Raw genomic sequence first — 24243 nt, 5'->3', positions numbered from 1 at the left:
TAAACCCAAGTTGATACTTGAATAGCACAGACAAGACATTATTGCCAAGTCCTGCCCACACCTTACATTTGTGAACAAATGTTCTGTCACCAAGTTTTGGGGGTAGTTTGTGATCCAGCAATAGACATTGGACCGCTCCCTAATCACAAACTGATTTTCTCAAGTTGAAAGCCTGAACATACCAACCCCACTGCCTCACAGCTACATTGATCAAATCTACCATTAGTATGGTTCAAAAAGGCCATGGATGTCAGAAACAGACAAACAAACAAATACACACAGCCAGGCACCTGAAAACTCTTCACTGCTTCTTTATTAGGATGCACCCACAGTACAGAACCTCTCACACACCTGTGAAAGGGGAAGGTTACATTTCCCTTTGGGAGCACCTTCATTTTTGTTTCTGTTACCACTTTGAAGAAAGTAAATCATTTTCAAAGAAAGACATTTTAAAACTCCAAATGTTTTAAGACTCGGCTTGCATTTTGTTGTGTTTGAAAAGGAAGTAGCACATTTTAGCCAGCGCTGGAAGATTGCTTTGTGGCATTTTAACTTTAATGTGGATCAGAAATCTTCACTGTCTGGTTGACCCAGTCTATAATTTTCATATGCAACTTCTCATAGCAAAAATGTTTCATTTTTACCTCTACCCACAAACAGATGCTGTTTAAAAAAACACACACACGACTAAATTTAAAACCAATCATGAACCACAGCATTTCTAACAGGGAAAATGAACTTTTGCTGCCCTCTCCTGCTAAAACAATGAAATACTAAAATACCAAAAGATTTATGAAGCTAAAGCGAAATCCTCAAACCAAAAGCAATGGACATGTCATTCTCATTATACCTCAATCAAAACTCAGACAACAACCAGAAAATGTATTGGTAATATTTATATTTGAAAGTTCCCCATTGATACATGAGGTCTGGATTACAACTTATATACAATAAGTGATTTCCAAAAAAGTAAAGAAAGAGAAGGGAAGGAAGGAAGGAAAGAAAGGAGGGAGGGAGGGAAGGAAGGAGGGAGGGAGGGAGGGAGGGTAGAAAAGGAAACCTATATTCATAGACATCATAATATGGGATGTTTATTTCCAAGAGAGATACTACTGCTGCTATCGTGCACAAGAAGCAGCACAAATTAACACTAGATTAAAATTTGCTCAACTTTCTCTCAAGATGCACAATCCTTTTAGAGTTTCAAAATTAAATACTGAGAAATATAAAATGCATTGCCAATATAGCTACTACAAAAATCCTTTGTGGCTCGTTCCTTAACTCCACTCAGAGAAGCAGCTGAGCCAGAATATAAAAATAAAAATATTGATGTGCAAATAAAATATCACTGATCATGTCTGGTGCCACCTTTTTGCTATAGGTGACTGTCACTTTGTTATAGCATTGGTAATAGCATCAAAAGAGAGAATCTCTTCATTTCTTGGGCCAGGTCAGTGCATCCAATTAAAGGGAAGAAAAAACAAAACAGAAGAAACAAAACAAAACAAACAAAACAAAAACCTCTGAACATTTAAAAATGCCAATAACATCCATACATCTTCCCTTTCCCACCCCCCAATCCCCACAAAAAAATAAAAAAGCTTTTAAAGCTCTAAATATACTTTTTTTTTTTTCTTTCCATAGTGTGATTGAGCCTAGGGCTATACATTTAAGTATAGCAGGTGCAATTATAAGCAATTCCTAGCTCTGCACCCTGGACTGTCCCACGCATAGAAGGAGGTACAAAATAAATTAAACCCTTCCATCTAGGCAAGCAAGCCCAAGACGAAGGAGCGTAACCCTGCTTGTGAGTATCCAGAGGCATTGAGGGTATTATCTATGTCTTACTTTTTTTATTTTTTATTTTATAAAAAACAGATGTCAGGGAGAGCAAAATATAATAAAATTTAAAAGGACGAAAACACTGAAGGAAAACTGGAGACACCTGCACAATGAGAAAAGGAATGCATGCTTGATTCAAAGTATGAGATGGGTCAATTCACTCACATGGTTGTTCTAGGCCCACAGCCTAAGGCCTCAGCATCCTTCTAAACCACAGGGTTCTGTTTTTGTTTTTTGTTTTTTCTTCCAAAGACACGCTTAATCCTACCCCTGAAACCAATATGGTAGGGATAAGGTTGGAGCGATCATCACTCACTAACTACAATATTTGCTATTTAAAAAATATATTTATATATAGTTCTGGAAATTAGGAAGCAAACAAAATATAACACAAAGATGCATTTGTCACAATTAACTCAAGTTGCAGCAACAGCAGAAATGTGGGAAAGGACAAAGAGAGGGCTGCTGCAAATGCAGCAAGTACGTCCTTAAATATGTCACATAGTGCAACAGTCAGATTACCTCAGTTACTGTGCATCACTGGACACAACATGACAAATGCCACATTGTCACTTTCAGTTAAAAAAGAAAAGACAGTGTTTCTTCTCAGAAGTTGCTCTATGAATTTTAGACATATATCTATAATAACTTCTTTAAATACGTCTAAAATTTGGCTTTATTCTTCTCAGTTTGGAATGATCAACATATGAAATTGACATCAAGGATATCGGTGTAGCTCTCACCTTAACTCTGAGGACAGGGTGAGGTGCAAAAAAGGATCCTGGTCTTTCTCATTTCAAATGACTGCATTTCATTCTAATGGGCAGAGATATTTCATAAACCTGTGATTGTAATGTCCTCAATCTAAAAAGATGAATTAATGGCAAACAAAAGTTTATATTGTCAAAATTAAATGTAAAGCAGAGTTAAAACTAACAGGCTAAAATCAAAGGGCTAAAGGAGATGATTTGTTACAAATTTATTTTTATCTTTAGCATTTGAACTTGCACCTTTGCTCCAGTACTTTTAAAGTAAGTTGTTTTCATCTTTGGCAGCCTCTGCCAGCTTTACATTGAATTCCCATTAATGTTCTATAAAAAAAAAAAAAAAATCTATTAATTCCATTAAACCATGTTGTGTTTGGTATTGCATATGACTCTTTTACTGCTGTTTCTTTTTCAGAATTAACAATGCCAAATTTTGTTTTTGTTTTACAAAGTTATTGAGATGACAATATCCATAATCAGCTGACTTTTACGCACAAACTGTGACCTGATAATCCTGAAACACTTAATAGGGGAGAAAGGTCAGTGGCTTCTTTTTTTTCCTTTTTTCTTGTAAAGAATAAAATTGCATATTTTACCTTATATTTTAAATGGAAGGAAGAAAATATACAAGCCCATATTGATACCATATTTCTATTAAGAGCAACAACAGTTCATATGTTCCTGTTTGCTACTATCACAATTCAACACAGGAACGCAGAATCAGCTCTATACCACGAATACTGCTGGAAGGGATTGTTTAGGATTATCAACTCACTGCTGCCAAGTCCATAACAAGCAAAAGCATCCTGGAAATAAATCCCAAAACACATATCTTTCAGTACACAATAATGCAACTGCTTTAGGTAAGTACATAATGTACACAAGTTTTATCAGCATTTTAACTCCCCAAGATGTAAGCTTCCTCTTTTAAATACAAAGCAGAGAGCCAATAAGATAGATCTATAATACAGCCTTAGATTTTGTTTTTTGTTTTTCTTAAACAATTTGGTCACAATGCACCTTTGATATAAAAGCATTTTTAAACTTTATTATTAATACTCAGGACATTAGGAATTTCCAGATTTTTTCAGTAGCATTTGTAGAACCACTTTTGGTAACAAATACAGTAGTTAGGAATACGCATTCAATTCAGAATGCATAATAATGTTTATCCTGAATCCTTTCTGGCTAAAAACAGGGCTGGCGCTGTGATGGGATATAGAATGAGAATCTACAAAAAACACTGTAATACGTTTGTTTTTTTCCCAGAGGCTTCATCCTCTTTTGCTGGAATACTTTATAAATACATATTAAAAAGTAAGGCAACAACTCCAAACAGTCCAAGCTGTTTGCTCAACTCTATTCCCAATTAGGTTCGCAATCCTGGTGATCAGTTTCATGGTTGTACTGTTTAGTGTTTGTCTTTCTTATTTCAAAATGGTCCAAAAGGATGTCTTCTGACATTTCTAAAACATCTCTGGTTTGTGTGTTCAATGACGTACATAACTAATACTGGTCAGGTACTGAACCCTATGATGTCCCAGTGCCTGCTTTCAAAGGATTCAAGACATTGATTTGGAGTCACCATAAACTGATGCGTGAATCCAAAATTCCCTTCCCTACTATGTTTATCACCTGCTCTCTTTTACTCCTAATTTTAAAACTAAAGGAGTACCAGGACTACCTGCTTACTGGAAAGATGTTCGCTCCAGTGAACAAAACTTTGATCAGGGACCTTTATAATTCACGGCCCCATTCCACGTGGACATTCAACTCATGAAGATGTGCAAAAGGAAAAGATGTCAAATTACAGTCAAGTTACCCAGAGGAGGATGTTATACAAACTTATAAGGAAATGACAGTCTTTTTTTTTCCCTTCCTTTACTATAAATACACTTAACAGCTTAGCAGAAAGACAAGCTAAATTTAAGATTGTTCACATTTGAAAATTGTTTCATACTCTCTGCTAATGATAAATAAGGAACTCCCAATAATGGAATTTTAATATACAAATTTCATTGACAGATCTTCGAAGACTGCTTTTTTTTTTTTTTTTTAAAGAGGGTTAGAACAATGATTATGTTTGCCAAGTTCTGAGAAGTCCATCTACTGTCCAAACTTTGGACTGAAGTCCTTATTTTTTTTTCCTTTACTTAGAGACAGGTATATACAGTGCTGTTGTAATAATGAAACAAATGTGAAATCTACTGTAAAGTTGCACAATACAGAAAACTGCTGCTCCATCTTCTACTACATAAATGTGTGACTCCACAGGTTAGTAAGGTTGTTGTCATTATTTTTGTTAAGTTGGAATTATCCCATCACGTCTAAGACCTCTCTTTAACTCCAGATCCTCCAGTTTTTTCCACAATTCTTCACGCTCCTTTTCTTTCTTTTTCTCACTGGGGAAAAAATAGAATACAAGGTAAACAACTGAGAAAGTGTAAAGAGATTATCTAACAATAACTGCCCCTTTGACATACTTTTCCCCAGACTTTTTAAAAGGTCTCTGAAAAGTTTGGCATTTTTGGTTTTTCTCTCTCTTGCTTTTTATTTTTTCTTGACACATATATAGACATAAAATAGAGTAGGAGATGACAAGAATATTTTAATATTTCACATTAATATCCCTTTATACTTAGCTTAATAAAGAAAATTAACTTCAAAATTACCAAGAAAGAAAAATGATGATCATTTTTATGTATCTGTTAGCCTAAAACCAATGGTACATTATTCATTTTTACTTTGGGTCTAGTTCAAATCTGATTTCCTTTTTGTCTCTAAATAGTTTCTCAAAAGGGTTGCTAGAGATGACACTGATACAAAGAATGTAGTAGGTCAAGAAAATATACTTCCTCTTTATTATTACTCATTTTTCTTACATTATGTATATGTAAACTCTTTAGCAGAATCTTGTTCTTACAAGTATTAAACCACAAAATCCACATTACTAACTTATTTTATACCTATATATATGGACAAATTAAACATTCTTCTGTGATTTCAGTTTTAATTCTGGACAGAACTTTGTTGATATTATTGGGTATTAAATTTTTAATGTTCCAAGCCTTCAAATTTGGCTCAATATCAATTTGACTAATGACTTCCAGACTTTTCAGATTTCACTGTTTGGAAAAATTTACCAAAAAACTAGATGTTCAAAATAGGGTAGGGACTCCCCTGGTGGCACAGTGGTTAAGAATCCACCTGCCAATGCAGGGGACACAGGTTCGAGCCCTGGTCCAGGAAGATCTCACATGCCGCGGAGCAACTAAGCCTGAGCGCCACAACTACTGAGCCTGCGCTCTAGAGCCACAGAAGCCCGTGTGCCCAGAGCCCGTGCTCTGCAACAAGAGAAATCACCGCAATGAGAAGCCTGGGTGCCTCAACGAAGAGTAGCCCCCACTCACCGCAACTAGAGAAAGCCTGTACACAGCAACGAAGACCCAACACAGCCAAAAATAAATAGATAGATAGATAGATAGATAGATAGATAGATAGATAGATAGATAGATAGGGTAAACAAATTTTATTTTGCCAAGGACATTTTTAGATTACCATATTTTTATAAAATAAAGAATGTTAACTTTAACATCAATGAAGTAGTAAGTCCACAAACCAGGAATACATGGCTATACTATACATTAAATAATTTCATACTTATTAAAAATAATTCACTACACTGTCCCTAGTTTCTTCATGTTGTGATGAACCAGTAAACAGCAGACCCAGATAACATTTGTGAATCCATAAATTCAGATAAATCCTGAAAACAGGGGCTCTGCCACCCCAGGCATGGCAGATTATGGTCCTTGTGCAACTTCACTTGGTAAGAATTTAACTTCACTTAAGTAAGAATTTTGTACTTCACTACAGTACAATATGTACTCAGGGAAGGAAATCCACATAGGTTAAGTGAAATGTGTATATAATTCCATTGCCTCATATTTTTTATTGTCACCAATTTTTTTAAAGTTATATTGATATCTACAGCAACAGAAATTAATCTTCATCCCCCCCGCCAAAATGTCTCTAGAAATATCTAAGGAATTTTATAACCTCATTCCACTACAGTATTGAGGGAACATTTAATTATATAATACGGTAATTAATATTATCATTTTATAATTATTATTTCGGTAATTTAAGCCTTGTTTACTACAACTAGTTCCAACCAGCTCAAATACAATCTGCACAATATGAATTTCAATGAGTGTAATAGTTTTTCAAACAATTACCTATTTGGTAATTTTAATCCTGAAAATTTTTATTTATAGGGTAACAAGGGCAAGATTAGATAATTCTCCAACCATTATGGATACTAGATTCTTAACTGTAAAGCAAGCTGTGTGGTAAATTACCACTTTTGGTTTCTCAGTACAGTCTGGGGATAATATTAGGTCTAAATAAATGTTATCACAGAACACTGATTTAAAAGTAAATTCTACAGATCCTGCTGAGTTTCAATGCATATTGATCTTCCTGTTTGGAGGAGGAAGAAGATGGTAAGCAAGGGCTTAGAGACCTTATCCAACTAAAAAACAGCTTAAACATATGTTAGGTTCTCACTGCCCTAATCTGCAGTTGAAATTAAGTGCTGACATGATTAAAACACTCATCTTGTTACTGAAGCATTTCACGAGCCTTTGATCAAGAGTTGCATGGCAATCATCGCCGTCTATCCCGTGGGCCTTTTCTTCCAGATGAACTTCTTGCTGAGTTATCATACATCTTTTACACTGACAACTTTATCTTCAAAAATCCTAAATATTTCTGAGATAGCTTCTGTCACCCCCATTCTTTCCCACTTTTCTCTCTCCCTGTAGGTGGCAATTTAAAACTCCACCAAGTTGTCATACTAGGGATAATGTCAAACTCTCTTCCAATTTCAATTTCACAGAGCACTAATGTTGGCATATGTATCAATATCTATCAGTGTTACTTACTCCACCCACCTGTTTTCAGATTTGTAATACTTAAAAAATTTTGATCTGAACTGAAACAGTTAGTTACTTCTTGCCTTCCGGAAGTGAAATCCTCCTTTCATTTCTTGTCTAACAATACCAAATAAATCTCTTTAGTCTCTTTTTCTCTTCCCACATCCATGGAAAAACCAGTATTTCCAACTATTCAGTACAACCTTCTATTGCTCACTTGACAAAATATTACCCTGGCTTTAAAAAAACCCTTCTGTCATTAAGAAAGTCCACTCACTATAAGTCGCTTTAATATACCAGATTATCAGAATCAGCTTCATAGTGTCTATTCCTGGTCCCCTTGGTTCATTCCTATCCTTTTCAAGAGTTTGGCCTATTTAGTTTAAATGATAAATGATCAGAAAACAGTTCTGAAATTCAACAGAAATGAATGAATTTAATTCAATCGATTTGAATATTTTAGAAATAAGGTCTTTAATAGTCTTAATGGAATTCTACATATTTAATCCTTATTCAACTAGGACAATAAAAATGGGTTTTTACTTACCATAAAAGAAAGGATATTATGTACAATGCACTCCTTAATTGTATGTCACAATATAAAAATGTGTCCTGTATCTCCTTTACTTAAATAACATTTTTTTAAAGATTTTAATTTAAGTTTGGAACATGGAGGGTTACTATAAATTTAATGATTTGCAGCAACTATAAATACTGTATAGTAAATTAAAAGTTCTTTAGGTATGGTACAACATATCCAATAACTGGTATTTATTTCAATGTGGCATAAAAAACCTCAGTCTCTTCCCTCTACCATTAAACACTTGCCATATTCCATAATTAAGTCGCTTTTCTATACTGCATCCTGGTAATTAAAAAAAAAAATCACTGTGAAGGTCCTTTGTCCCTGCCACCAAACCTTTCCTTTCATTGCTCTTTTTATCTAAAATCCAAGTAACACATTAAAAATTGGGCAAAGATGCAAGGGAACCACAGAAAGTTTTGCTCAGGAGGTTCAGCCAGGTCTTGAGTATGAAAACTCTGGGATCCTTGCAGGTCCGTGGTTTTATGATATACACAAAGCTGACATTTTCTTCTGGATGAGAAAAGCCAACCCAGAGGCTCAACTACTAACAAGCTCTCCAGACTTTCCTCAATCTCTCCAAGTATATCAAACCAGGGTCTGAATATCTGTGTGCCCCCAAAATTCATATGCTGAAATCCTAACCCACAGAGGTGACGGTATTAGTAGGTGGGGCTTTGGGGAAGTGATTAGGTCATGAGGGTGGAGCCCTCATGGATGGGATTAGTGCTCTTTTATAAAAGAGACCCCACAGAGATCCCTCGTCCCTTCCACCATGTGAAGACATAGTGAGACCAGCTATGAACCAGAAAGAGGTCCCTCATCCAACCATGCTGGTGCCATGCTCTTGGACTTCTAGACTCCAGAACTGTAAGCAATACATTTTTGTTCTTTATAAGCTACCCATAAAATACCCATAATGTGGTCTTTTGTCATAGCAGCCCAAACGGACTAAGACAACATCTTTTGGAAAGTGAACACATTGAACAAGAAATAACAAAATTGAAGAATCATGTAAACGAACTCAAGGAAGGCCTACTAAACCAGAGCATTTACTATAAAGAGTTCAACTGGTTTCTGCTCCCCTTTGATCTTAAACATTTCAAGATTTGTATAATACACTTTACCTCCTTGTTCTTTTCACTGCTCTCTAAATCGTAAGGAGTTTGTTGGCTTCTAGTATAGAAAGTAAGTTCTGGGCCAAAGAGCTAAACAAAAACGGTGCCTCATCTTTCCTGCTGCTGGAGTGAAGTACAAATCAGCCCCATTCTAGTTCAGAATGGGAGCGACTCCAGGTGGCAAACTACCTGATGGTCCCCTTAAGTGGACCTGAAATACCAGTTATGTGCCAGGCTCTTAACCCTGAGGCAGAAGAGAAACATTATGGAAGGGAAGAAGGAAAGCAGCCTTTTTCAAAATGACACTTTGTTACCCAGTGGCAGACTAATAAAGTCGCAGCTAATGAGCATGCGAAAATGAATATGGAAATAAATAAAATTTGCTGCTTAGGATTTCAGGTACAATTAGGCAACTTCAGCAAAGAGCCAAAAAAAGAACTCAACAGTATTATGCACGGCTGACAAAAAAGCTTTAAAAAGTTACCGCTGACGATCTGACTTGTATGTGGCTGTCAGCTCATCAAACATGGTGCTGTTCATTTCCATAAACGCCTTCAACACATTGTACACTAACGCCACGATAGCCCTGGAAGCACAGAGAGGAGGGAATGTATTGGTTAGTCCCACATAATGGGATGCTGAATGAAGAAAGCAGGTGTACAGCCTTTACCTGAACGAGCGCCTCACACTGCATAGTCTCCATCCCTTTTTAGTTGGAACAACTAGAAATGACCTACAATTCACTTCCACATCAAGAGAGCTACATTCTTTAGGTAAGATATCTTTCTGAGGGGTTGGCAGGATTAGAAAAACAAAATCTAATTTTGCCCTCCTAATTATGGGCACCCAGAATAGACTTGCCTGTGGGCACTTGTTAATTTCATTTAATAAAAAGGCAAGCATAAAAATAAAGCAACTTCACCCTAAAAATGAGCACCTGTGGTAGGACCAACCTTTGAGACCTGAATTTGCATAGAATTTTATTTTTAAAGTGATAATATACATAATTCATCAAAATCAAAGGCTGTTCCCATGGTAACAAATTTTATATATCTATAATTCATATTCAAAGATGATACCAAGCCTCTGTAAGCTGGGCAGTTTACTACGAGTTATGTCTCTAGTTGGGATTTGCATCAGTCCATCCACTCCTTAGTCCCCTTGCTGACCCAATACACAGGCTGGTAAGGTAACTGGCAAGCTGGTGATGGCTGCTACTAGCTGTGGAATACTAAACAGCTAAAGAGCCAAACGGCTGCCTATGCTTATCCAGTGGAAGAATAAGCTCTTGGCAATGTGAGGACTCTGCCATGACGGGCTTGGTATCTTCAGACTAGAGTCTAAATAACATTGCCCTTTGCAAAACTACACGACATTACTTCCCTTTAATGTGTTTCGAATACCACTGAAAAAGGCATTGGTAAAAGTTAGGCCATATAATAAACCCTGGGTTTGATGTTTCTAAAACATTCATAAGAAAGTGGACTTGCTGTGTTGCTTCTGCCCTGTGTCCATTAAAAGGGAAACTTATGGGGAACGACCTTCTCAAATAGGATGGGCAGTGATGGAGAAGAGCCAAATACAATCTACTGAGCAGTTACAGACACTTGCTGGAAGCACTCTCTAGGTTCTCCAGAGGCTATCTACATAATGAGATTTGTCTGCTAGCTCTTTATTTTTATAAGTTTTAGTCATAAAATTTGACAAATGTGAAAAGTAAGAAATATGGTATTTTATAGCTGTATGTAAAACTTTTAGACAAACATACTACGAATATACTAAATTATCTCTAATTTTTAATGCCACATTAAATTTTCTTTCTATTCCACAGAGAAATATGTAAAGCTCTTCAAATACAGAATGCTTTAACTTCCATAAGACTAGATGATAAAATCCTCTTTGAACATTTTAAAATGTTTCTCCCCCTAGAGAACCCATATAGTGACTGAACTGGTTTTTAAGAAATGGATCTTGTTAAAATGCAAATCAGTTCAGAGCACTTCCCTTCTTACAACTCTTTAGTGTTTCCTTATCATCCACTTGGTGAAGACTCACGTGGGCACCACTCCACTTTCTAACCCTATCTTCCAGCAACCTCCCCAAAAGCCCTTGTGCTTCAGCCCTCCCAAATTCACAGGTCTCAGAACATGACAGGTGCTTCTTACCGTTTTGTGACTTTTTTCTGTGATGGGTAGACCCACTATCTGAATGGACTTCTCCATCCCATCCACCTGCCAAATTCTTTTAAGGTTCCGTTTGAGCATCATCACCCTATCAATATCCACAAACTTCTCCTCTTGACCCAGAGCATCCCCAAAATACCTCTGCTACATTCACAGACAGGTCAAGAAGCCCTCAAGTAAACAGATATCTGAATATAACGGCACTTAAAACACTGTTTTATAAAATATCTGTTTATTTGTGGGTCTCCCCAACCAGTCAGTGAATGTCTAAATTGTAGGGATTTTATCTTTTCACATATCTATCTTCAGCATCAAGCACAACATCTGACACATAGCATACATACAAGACATTTTATTAATAAGCAAAAGAGAAGGAGGGAGGAAGAGAGGCCAAAGGAGGGGGAGAGAGAGAAAGAGGGAAGAAGGGATGGAGGGTGGGGGGAGGGAAGAAGGAAGGAAGCAAGGAAGGAAGGAAGGAAGGAAGGGGAGGAGGGAGGGACAGAGGGGGAAAACTGTGAAAACCTACGGATTCCAATGTTCTTTTGAAATCCTATAAAGACTGGAAAACATGATGGGAAGGATGACATTAGAGTTTTCTTCTATCAAACTCATGATGTATTCATTATTCCAATAATAGAGTGCCCTTTCCGCCACCTTTGAGAAAATAAAAATAAAATGTTAAGAGAGAGAGAAAGACAAAGATAAAACAAAATTATAATCTCTTTAAACAAAAGTATTTTAAGACTATCTTAATATCATTCAATCAAGTATAAAATTAAATATTAATCACACTTTACATTTTTGGGGGTTTAAAATCTTTCAGAAAGTTCCAAAGTGGTTCATCAATTTGGGGAAGAAAAAGAAGTTTTCCTACCTACTTATTTATATTCTCCTTTAACAATGCCCATTTCATCTGATTCCACATTTTCCCTACACAGCTCGCAAGCTCCAGACACCCTCACCCTACTTCTATATGCTACACTGTTTTCCCCATCACTTTAATCCCCTTCCTGGCTCACCTCTTTCATCCCGCACACTGTAGATCAACCACAAGGCGCAGCGCGTGGCTGGCCTTCAGTCAGTAGCTGCTGAAGAAAACCCAGCTGCCCATCCCTGCAGAGCAGGCGCATTTGCTAAGCACCTCCTATGGCCAGGCACTGTGCCCACCCTGCAGGCAGAATGTGTCATCCTTACCACCATGCAAGGAGTGGGAACCACTGTACAGAAGAGGGCACTGAGGGTCAGAGAGAACGGGAACCTGGCCACAGTCACACTGCTAGTCAATGATAAACTGGGATGTGAGTCTAGTGCCCAGACTCTTTCCAGAGTTCATTTCTGGTCCCTTCCTTTGAACTGGGTAAGCCAGGAGGAAGTCACTCAGTTTAGGACTCAGGGATACTGGCTGTACGTACATTCGCTTGCTATCTCAGACCCCTCTTTTCTGACTGCCACATTTATCAACTGACTCTCTGAATTCAGAGGAAGGCCTCAAAAAAAAAATCTAAAAAGTAATCTAAAATAACAATAATAATTCCAATAAACCAAAGTATCAAAAAAAAAAATCTAAAAGCCTCTAAAAAGAGTAGTTATATGGGGAAAGGGAAAAAAGAGTGGCTTCTTTTATTCATACAGATTAAGAAATTATGTTTTAATTAAATAAATTTAACTTAAATGTAATCATTTAATTTAATAAAATGGTACAACCTGTGCCCACCAATAGACTCTGAGAAATTAGAACCTTTCCATTTACATTATTCAATTTGGTTCACAAAAAAATCCTGGGTCTCATAAGGCACTAGACACTGAGAGTACAAAGAAAATAATTCACAAATATTGAATGTTTACTATATGCCAGGCACTGTGGTAAGTGTTTCACTTACATATTTTCTCATTTAATCCTCACAACCAACACACAGAGTAGATACCATTATTTCTATTTTGCAAATGAGGAAACTGAGGCTCAGAGGAGATAAGCCATAGCCTCAAGGTCACATGGCTAGCAAGTGACAGACCCCTAAGTCCCTGCTTCACCTCTTCACTCCATTATCCCTATGGAGCTCGTGTGCTGGTAGGGAAAGGGGGTTCCACGATCCCCAATCCAACATGAACTGTGATAGATGCCGTATCAGATCTAGAAATAAAGTGCCAGAGGAAAGAGCAGAAAGAGCAATCCAGATGACTCAGGGGAGAGGAAGAGTGGCAGAAGTGTACCGTAGGCCATAGCGTCTAAGCTGGGCTTTGAAGGATGAAGGAAAGAAGCAAAGGGCATTCCAGGCCAAAGGAATTACAGGAAAGGGGGGCAGAGGCACCAACATGGACAACGTGTCTCGAAACACGAAGCACACGTGTGGCTGAGGCAGGCAGAGCACAAGGCAAGGGAAGGGCGGGGCGAAGAGAAGGAACAGGGATGAGGCTGCTCTGAAAACAGCCCACAGGAGAAACTGCTAAAGAGGCCACAAGGGGATGCTGGTAAAGGAAGAGAGACCTAGGCTTCTCCTGTATCCAACTAGGAGTCTAGTATTTACCTGCTACTTAATGCTAATAAGTATCCTAAATTCTATGTATCTATTTATCAATATGTAAAATCACTTACAGAAAGAAAGTCAGTATCCAGCAAAGCCCTTTAAAGAGGAAAGGTACTGTTTATGCAAAGTGAAAATTAGCATGTCTGACAGCAGGACAGAACCACTACTTTCCTGGGACCCACTGTCCTCCCGCACACACACAGTGCAGTGTCTCTAGCTCAGAGCCTTCTAACCCCAGTGCCACACCTGGGCAAGTAGTGAGCGGCATCTGACTACACAGAGTGACACTCGATAAATGTTTGCTGGATGAACCAATGAACACTCAATGAATGAACAAAGAACTTCTTTACTCTCCTTCTTTCTTTTGTTCTCAGTTTTGCTTCTGTCAAGGAATTTAAAATTCTTTTTCCTTCTGCTATGGACTGAATTGTGTCCCCAACCCCCCTACCTCCATCCCCGTCTCCCCCTCCTGCAGGAAATCCAAATGCTGAAGCCCTAACCCCTAGTGTGAGTGCATTTGGAGATAGGAGTTAATTAAGGTTAAATGAGGTCATATGGGTGGGGCCCTAATACGATAGGCTTGGTGGCCTTATACGGAGAGGAAGAGAGAGATTTCCTTCTCTTTCCTGAAGCATGCAGGAGGGAAAGGCCATGTGAGGACACAGTGAGAAGATGTGCAAGCCAGAAAGAGCCCTCACAGAAGCATACCACGCTGGCACTCGGATCTCAGACTTCCAGCCTACAGAACTATGAGAAATCAATTCCTGTTGTTTAGGCCACACAGTGTGGGGTGTTTTGTTATGGAAGCCTGCTGCAGTCTAAATGTCTGTGTTCCCCCAAAACTCCTATGTTGAGACCCTAACCTCCAAAGATGATGAGATTGGTGCCTTTTAAAAGAGGCTCCCAAGAGCTCCCTAGCCCCTTCCACCATGTGAGGATACAGCGAGAAGTCTGTGACCCAGAAGAGAGCCCTCACCCAACTGTGTTGCCACCCTGATTTCAGACTGCCAGCCTCCAGGACTGTGAGAAAAAATTTCTGTTGTTTATAAGCCACCAGAGTCTGTGGTATTTCGTTAGAGTAGCCCTAAGACACAGCCCTAGCTAATTACGACACTCTGTCTCCTTTCTAAGCTTCATTTAAGGCTCCCTGGTGGTTCTCATCTGAAAAGAGAGTCCTGCTCTTTGCCCTCCATTACCACAAACACATGATACAAACTGAAAAATAAGGTAAACAATCCAGATATTTGAGCACCACAGGCCATGTGTAACATGTAAAACATCTACATAGTGTCCCGCATTTTTAAAAAAATCTAGACGTGTCATATCATCTGAAGGTAATGGTTCATGTAATGGTTTCTACTCTTTTTTTGTTTGTTTGTTTTGGCTTTGTGGTACAATTGCAAGGTTGTCATAAGATCACTGACTTGACATACTAAGATGTCTTTAGGTCAAAAATTAAAACAACAACTACAGCCAGTGTCTCTAACTATGCAGGATAATGACAGCTCAGAGAAAAGTCCACCATCAAGTCCCCCATGTTAGCAATGGGGTTCTGTGCTGCCAACTACAATCTGAACAGTGTCTTCAAATCAACAGGCAGTATATAAAGAGTCAATTCTCTAGGTCTGTGACTTGGACCTTTAGTGAGACAGCCAAAGTATAAAACCTAACGTGTTTCACCCAAGATCACCTTCTTCTCTCCAGTGTGGGTCCCACAGCACTGCTAAAATGTCCCCAGTCGAGAAAAGGGTTGCCCAGGCTCACCCTCCCTGTGTTCTCCCAGAGCGGCCACAAGGAGGCAGAGTGGTGCCACAGGAAGGGCACGGGCTTTCACCAGAAGCTACGCCTATGGGACTCCCCACTCCCTGTTAACTGGGGAACTTGAGCAAATCATTCTCTGAGCCTCATTTTTCTCATCTAGAAAGTGGGGGTGGGGGGGGAAGCCTCAGAGGATAATCTGAAGTTTAGGAGTAACGTATGTAAAACATCTGGCACAGTATAGAATGTCAGCATTCTCTTTTTCTTTTAAGCTTTATTCAGCATTCTCTCCTACACACTATAGGAGCCCTAACAGTTCACCTCTTATTCAGCCCTTTTACTTGAGACATGTTATTTTACCACTTTGAGGGTCAGTGTTTACATCTGTAAAAATCATAATGCCCTCCTTGCAGAGTGGTCCTGAGAATTCAAGTTACTGGGCAGAAAGCACCATCACAGTGGCTGTCATGTAGCAAGTGTTAAGATGAAGGTGGTGATTACCAAAAGCATTGTCATCGTGTGAAAAAACAGCCAATAAAAACAACAGGTAGCTAGTGTCCGTTACACTTCTTTCAATACCAATGAAACTTTACCAAAATAATACGTGTTGTATAAGCCCCTCTGGCTCATGCCCTCTTATTACTAACCTGAAAATGGGGGCTAGAGACACACTTGGCAATTTGTTTAAACAAAGGTTCTTGGATTTTAACAAACTGTGAAGGTTCAATCACATCCAATATTTCTTCCAGCTCCCCAAGGAACATGACCTGGAAGTACATGCAAAACACAAAGTGTCAGGTGTTTGATTAAAAAATCCATATGGACAATGAGGATTAATGAGGGTTTTGCACAGTTTTAATATAATGAAAATTTATACATAAAACCAAACATGAACAAAACAAATCAGGGTTTAACTTATGTTAGATGTTCATTTCACAAGGAATTCACCAGAGAGTACTTGTTAAGAACAAATTCCCTATGGCACTGAAAATGTGATTCTATTTACTTTGGAAAAAATACTCTATGTGCTACATCTATTATACAGAATGAGGGGTACTTACACACTGCCACAGGGGCCTGGGAAATGGGACTATCCCTTTGGGGCTCTCCTCCTCTCCTCCATATTTTTAAAACAGTGGGCAAGTGGCCCTCCTGCACAATGGACAAAGCTCACGGCAGCAGCACATGCAGATATTTGCCAAACATTTACAGCCCCTGCTATGTGTTAGGCGCTCCTCTAAGAGACACCAGTTCGCAGAACACACAAAGTCGGAGAGACACAAATGAGGAGGTTCAGCCACACACACACGCCACTCTAAAGCCCTCAGCACACACGGACCCAATCTCCACACTTACACACATATACATACGAACGCACTCACTCGCTACAGAGCACAATGAATCTTGTGACCTCAGTACCATCTGCCTCCAAAACCAGAGCTTTTAGATCACAAAATGGAGTCAAATCAATAGTAGGGTCACTTGTTTTAAATAAAATGGAAAACTGACAGAGAAATAAAAACCACTTTCCTATTTAGGTATGAAGAAATAACTGCCTAGAAAAAAAATTAAGCCTGCAATTAAAGTACGAAAAATGACGTTTTCATATCTTGAGATGCATCTGGGTAGCAATGCATAGTTTAATCTTACCTAACAGGTATTAAGAAATTAGATGATTTTCTGAAAATGTGTAAAGTAGGGTTCTGGAGAATCGTAGCTGATTTGAGAAGGAGGGTGTTTCCATTAAAAGCGAAATAGAGTCGAGCCTTGCCATTTGTTAAGAAACATCCTGAAGTTCTTCCAAAATACTCTCCAAATGAAAAACTAACAGCTGACTTTTGTTTCTGGGCCATTTTCCATATGGTTTCTAACCTTTCAGAAAAGTGGGTGCAGATCTGGGGCCCAGCTAGGCTCACCGCGAAGCTAAGAGCCTCACTTTCTCCACAGCAACCTCACACAGCACATGCCCACTTAGGTCTTGGCAAAAGTACAAATGATTGTAGATCAGAGATTTCCAGGGCCACCTGTGAACAGCTGAAACTAAAGGTCTGTAATATATTTTAAGATTGTACATAGTAAGATCCCACCTACATGATGCTTTAAAGTAGGTATTGGGGCAGCTTGCTGTAGCATCTATCAACAGTGACAGCAAAACCTTCATATTATGTAGGTGGTCACTAGGAAGGGGACATCACCAGAGCTAGACAGTTGGACACATGACTGGGGTCTGCCTTGGGCTTACCCAGGGCTGAGCAGCCCAGGGTGAAAGCCCAGGGTTCAGGAATCAGGGAGGCAGGTTGTGGCCTAATCACCTGTACTTAGCACACCCAGGCAGGCTACTTAACCTCTAAATAGCAATTTCATAACTAGTAAAATGAGAATATTTACAGTCCTGCCTTGCTGAGTTACAATGAGGATTAGAGGAGATAATGCATTTTTACACATGCTTATTATCTCAGTGCTCGAGTAAGCTATTAACACACTGACATTGAACACTTACCTCTTTTTGACTACATGTTTTGGGCCAAAATTTCATTAATCCCCTAATAACCTAAAATGAAAAGGAGAAAAACAAATTGCAGTTAATTTTCTTATATACGCCATGAAAAGTGGTCTTTCTGAAGTTTTTTGAAATTATGGAAAAAATACTTACTGGTTCTGTGAGTGAAGGATCTTTCTCCAGAAACTGTACTATGCAATATGCCAGCTGGAGAAAGAAACAGACAAAAGACAAAATTGGAAATTCTATATACTCAGGGCTCAAAGATGTATTATTAAAAAGCCCTAAAAAGTTTCCAGAGTCTGGTTTTAATAACTTGACATTCAATTCATTTTTAAAATAAAGTATATATAAAGCAAAATATGAAGCTACTTTTTCAAGCCAAAGATTGACACTAACAAGGCTCCAGGGAAATTTTTTTAAAAAGAATATTGGGACATGAAATATTCAGCTAATGAAAAGCAGAGGTGAAACAGCACATCCAGCATATTCTGAAAGTATCTCATCTACATATAGTTTGAGCTACATCTCATGGGCTTCTTTTCTCTTTGCTGGAACATCAACAGTATTGGGTCTTACTGTGGTTCCAGAAGAGTCCTACATGAGAAGCAGGCACTTACTAAAAACATTGCTGGTGGCATGAAATGGCACGCGCAAACTGAAGCAGCTTCATGGAAAGATAAAAGGTTGTACCTGCCACAGGTAGAGCCCTGGACAAACACGAAGAGTTCTACATCTGATGCTAACTCATCGAGGTAAGAATTTGTAAATGATCGTAAAGTGTGATATCCTATTTCAAAAACTAGAGACAAGATCTGCAAAAGGGCTCGTAAAGATTCTTGGACAAGAAATCCACTCTTGCGAAACAACATTTTGATGGTGTTCTAAATTAGAAGCATATGGACTAATTTTTCCTCGAAACACAGCATTTCACATTTAAAGAGGAACACCACTCTGAAAAATGTGTTACATTTTTACGCAAACTCAAAAACATTCCCATTGCAAGGAGGAGGGCGTCAGAGGTTTGAACTGGTAAAATTAAAACGCCACTAGATCATTTATCTACCTCCTAGTGACATGCTTACCATGCAAGTTAGTGTTAGCAGGGAAATTAGAGTGGGGACTAGACAGGGGATGCTTTTTAAAGTAATGGAGGCTAAAAATAAAAGTAAGTGAAAACACTGATTGATTTGTTTACTTGTGAGAGTGTTATTTGTATATAGAAAGTGAGAAAGGAATGGTGAATGAACTAGAAGAGGGGGCAAAGGGCAAGGAGAGACTAATGCAAAATGAGGATGAGCTAAAAGATTCAAGAACATCCCAAAATGATTACACATGTACAAAGGTCCAAATCTGAAAAGCCCATTACATTTTATTATATGCAACCTGTTCAGTATATAATTGTGTGAACTGGGGCAAGTATCTAAGTTCTCTCTGTAAAATGATATGATTAAACAAATGCTCCTCCCACTTGAAAAATATTCCCATGACACTCCTATACATAGGAAAATATATACACATTTTTATTTGCCTTGGGGAATATTTTAAACTTTAAGAAGCGTTTTATTTGTGTAAATTAAGTAAATAACAATATCAACGAAACACTGGGTTTGCAAACTTTATTTTGCTTCCAAAAGTAGTTGTACAAAATTCTACCTGGGCATGGAAGAGTGATAAGCTCCTGACAGTGTGTAAAGGGATCAACACTTTCACCAGAAACTGTTTGTGTTCTGCCTTAAGAGGTAAAGCAAAGCCATTGATAATACTAGGAAAAAGAAAAGAGACATGAATTAGCAATGTTACTACAACAAGCTAAATTGAGACACTGTTCTTGTGAGATTAGGTTAAATCTTAATCAGTTTATGTTGAGTCCAGAACAACCCAAAACCCACCCCAGTGGCATTCAAGACTTCTTAGTTGCTTTAAAGAATATCTTTAAGTAGGAAGGAAATTTAAAAGAAGGAAATTTGCTTCTGATCTCCCAGCAAAGGCTCCTGAGCTCTTACACCTAGTTGGATAGTTCCCAAAAGCTTTTGTATCAACAACTCTTTATTTTTCCTTCCCTCTTTTCCTTCCCCAAATAATCGCCTGCCTTGCTCACTGATGACCCTTTCCATTTCCAGACATCATTCCTTCCCGTTCCTGAAATTGGCTCAGACCAAGAATACCCCTGGGTAAAGAGCCCAACTATGGGAAGTCCCAGAGAGAACCGTGTGACTCCACCTTCCCTCTCTCCTCATATTAGGAGGAGAGACTAAGTAATCACATCATCCAGTTACATTAGCTCTCTTGTGTGTAGAAACCCACACAACAGCTGTCTCTTTCCAATTCATTCCACTACTCCAGGCAGCAGCTGTTCAAGAACTTCACCTGGGTACATGGACCCTTTGAAAATGGCAATCTTTCTAACTTATTATAAACTTAACTTTCAAAAATTATGGCAGAGGATAGGTAGCCTAGAAACGAAACTGACAAGAATAAGATGCTTTGGAGTAACTGGCCTGACTGCAATTAGATGAATAATGAATAAACTGTTAGCTCTTTCAGTCATTCCAAAAAAATAGCAATTCATAATTATGGAACAAGGGAAACACAAAACTGTGTCTTGTACAGTCAGCTGGGAAACACACTATAAGCACAGATGAGACCCGATGTACATACAAGCAAGGGATTTGGGGTAGCATCTCCCTGTGCCACCTGAACCTGTCACAACGACATTCACCTGAGAGTAGCAATTAGATAAAAATGTGCTTACCTTCCTAATATTTCCAGCAGTTCAGCTACACCATTGAAGTGTTCTGTTTCATAAACAAACCTAAAAAGAGAGAGAAAAGAAGAGGGGATGGGGAGGGGAGGAGAGGAGAGAAAAGAAAAAGAGAAAAAGTCAGTACACTATGGTCAAATATTTGAGGTTTACTTAATACTTCTATAAAACCACCAACTTTGCTTCTCCTTCTCCCCCCCACCCTCCACTTACCTTAGAAAAATATTGTTAATCTGTTTTCGGATAAATGCTCTAAGACCAAGAAACTTGCCATAAATTCTGTGTAAGACTGTTTTTAAGTAGTCCCGTTCCCGAGGGTCTTCGCTGTCAAACAGCTCCAAAAGCTGTTGTAAATAAAAGACAGTGTAGCTGTCAAAAGCAGTTTCAGAAAAGGATTTAGGAATTCTGCCACTCATTATTTAAAATCCCTTCCTTCCTTCCTTCCCTCCTCCCTCCCTCCCTCTCTTCCTTTCTTCCTTCCTTCCTTTCTCCCTCCCTCCCTTCCTTCCTTCCTCAAAAAATGACTGAAAATCTATTATGTGCCAGGCACAGTGCTAGTCTTTGGGAATACAGTGATAAATAAGTCAGACAAGGGTAGCTTATACTCTAGAGAAGATATACACAATAATAACAATCATAACAATAATCATAATAATGGGTAACACATATACAGCACTTAGTATGATCATCAGGCAACTTTCTAAGCAATCTACTTATATTAATACTCCCTATGAGGTAGTCTTATTCCCATTTTTCAGAAGAGGAAATTGGGGCACAGAGATGCTAAGTAACTTGTCCATGGTCTCAAGTGGCAGAGCTGGGATTTGAACCCAAGCAGTTGAGTCCCTAGAGTCCATTACCTCAATCACCGCAATTCTATACAATAAGCCATCTACTGAGCTTATGTTCCAAATATATAGTTAAGCTTTCAGCTCTGCCAGAGCATTCAAGTAAATTTAGATAACCCACACCAAAGCAAACATCAAAGTTCCCAACAATACTGGCAATGTTCTCTTTCTAGATCCTGGCTCTTATCACATGGGTGTGTTCACCACTGAAGTAAACACTTAAGATTTCCGTATGTATGTTATACATGAATAACATTATTTTTAAGTTCCCAATCATTTGTAATCTAAAGGCAATAACTGAATCCTGATAAGATCACATCTTATCAGAATTGAAAACATATGTCAACACAAAAACTTGTACATGAATGTTCACTGCAGCATGATTCATAATAGCCAAAAAGTGGAAATAACCCAAATGCCCATCAACTGCTGTGAAGTGTGCTTAGAGTGGAATATTATTCAGCCATAAAAAGGAATGAAGTACAAAAATATGTTACCACATGGATGAACCTCTCAAACATCATGCCAAGCGAAAGAAGCCAGACACAAAAAGGCCACATATTGTATGATGACATTTATATGAAATAGCCAGAATAGGCAAATCCATAGAGACAGAAAGCAGAATGAGGAGTGGCTGCTAACGAGTATGGTGTGTCTTTGGGAAATGATAAGTGTTCTGCAATTATATACCCGTGATGGTTACACAACTCTGTGGAATATATTAAAAAACATCAAATTGTAAACTTTAAAAGGCTGAATTTTATGGTATATGAATTATATCTCAATAAGGCTGCTATTTTTTTTTTAAACAATAGTGGGCAGATTCCTCTAGCTGAAGAACAAACTTGGAGACTGGTTTGAATTTTACTGAGTTCTTCATACCTTCGTTATCATTGCAATAAAACAAAACTCATAGTTCTAATATTGACTTTATAGTGAAACATTTCAAGAGCATATAGACAGCATACAAATGAATAGACTACCCTAATTACCAAAAAAAGCTATCATGACAGACTAAAGCATGATTTCAGGTGATTAAGACTGAGGCTGAGACCGACAGCAGAAGAACTCAGTGGGCAGTAATCAAATAAATCATCTACTTTGGTGCTTTTCTTTGAACAAAAGACAGAGTTACAGACAATGATGAGCAACACTGCTTTTACAGAGCCTAACGCGATGAGGGATACAGGGAAGTAAGCAGCATGGTAAGTGGCTCAGGGTACTATATAAATACATAGCAGACACATCTACTCTATTTGGGAGAAGTGGAGTGATCAGGGAAGGCTCCTATGGGAAGTGACATCCATGAAGAAATTAGGAGTTAGAGGTGAAGGAAGTGTTCACGGCAGATTCAATAACACATACTTTCACCAGCAGCCTATCTAAACAGAAGATGTGGTTAAAATACCTGCCATCTCTCTGCCTACTTAGTCATGCAATCAATCAACCAGCCAATCAGTCAATCTCTGCACGCACCAGGGATTGTCCTCTTTGCTGCGCGCATGCACACGTGCACACACACACACAAACAAACTTGGAGTCCACAGGAAAGCAATGAGCAAGTCAACTACACATTTCCACAAGAAACGGTCTAAGAAAGAAAGATGTGAACCCTAAGGGCAAAAAAGGCCCCACCGGCTCGGTATCTTTTACTTAATGCCTGCATAAAATGACAGAAAAGTTCTAACCTACTCATTCCATTCCTTGTTAATAGAAATAATTAACCTTTGAGTTCTATTTTTTTAGTTGGTTTCTATTTTCAAGTGTTGTAAAAGGGCTTAATGAGTAATTTGCAACTAACGTAGGAGAAGGTTTGAGGGGGTGTACTTTAAGCAAAACTTGAATCAACCATGCTTATGTACTGTTAATCTTTAAGAGTTTAATGAACACATAATAATTAAACAAAAATTATTTAACTAATGTTTCCATTAGGCCCTCAAAGAAAATGTATTACCAGGCACCTAACCTGAATGAGTTTTAAAGCCACAAATATTATATATTCTATGTTCTTTGAGAAAGATGAATTGCAGTACATAAACTACTTTTCTGCTGCTCTACAGAACACACTCTTGATGATTTCATGATGTATGAGACAAAAGAAAAGGTAGAACAGTGCACAGGCCCAAAAAGAGGAGAGAGTGGGATGAGCTCTAATTTCCAAAACAAAGTAATATTTGTGTGCTTAGTCATAGATACACTTCAAACACTCCCCATAAAAAAAAAGCAATGAAAAATATAATCCAGTATCTGTAAATGCCTAGGTAGACTATGCTCCCTACAATGTAACAGGCAACTTGTTGTCAAAGAAGTGAAGCTGGAGAGTTTCCAGGGTGATTACAGAGCAAAGACAGACCTGTCAACATGCTGTCTCCTAGTTTACAAAATCGGCCTTCCTGAAGCTAACAGACAGAGGTGAAC

General features: G+C 38.3%; 1 protein-coding gene across 4 annotated transcripts in view; it reads right to left on the bottom strand.

The window, feature by feature from the left end:
* Window positions 1–295: 295 nt before the first annotated feature.
* PPP2R5E (protein phosphatase 2 regulatory subunit B'epsilon) overlaps window positions 296–24243 on the bottom strand; it is a 147651-nt gene continuing 123703 nt past the window's right edge. For 3 of the 4 annotated variants that reach the window (XM_082386612.1, XM_082386614.1, XM_082386613.1), the window contains 9 exons: window positions 21191–21321; window positions 20969–21028; window positions 19870–19978; window positions 18367–18420; window positions 18214–18264; window positions 16361–16480; window positions 11957–12084; window positions 9732–9833; window positions 296–5011 (listed from right to left, as the gene is read on the bottom strand). In XM_082386612.1, coding sequence (XP_082242738.1) covers window positions 4912–5011; window positions 9732–9833; window positions 11957–12084; window positions 16361–16480; window positions 18214–18264; window positions 18367–18420; window positions 19870–19978; window positions 20969–21028; window positions 21191–21321 — 855 coding nt within the window. In that variant the 3' untranslated portion in view covers window positions 296–4911. The remainder of the gene's footprint in view (window positions 5012–9731; window positions 9834–11956; window positions 12085–16360; window positions 16481–18213; window positions 18265–18366; window positions 18421–19869; window positions 19979–20968; window positions 21029–21190; window positions 21322–24243) is intronic. The other variant, XR_014242974.1, reaches the window with a different exon arrangement.

Source organism: Balaenoptera borealis (assembly GCF_965194805.1).
Source record: "Balaenoptera borealis genome assembly, chromosome: 3".
In the NCBI taxonomy this organism is placed as follows: Eukaryota; Metazoa; Chordata; class Mammalia; order Artiodactyla; family Balaenopteridae; genus Balaenoptera; species Balaenoptera borealis.
This window is presented reverse-complemented; position numbering and strand designations above follow the sequence as displayed.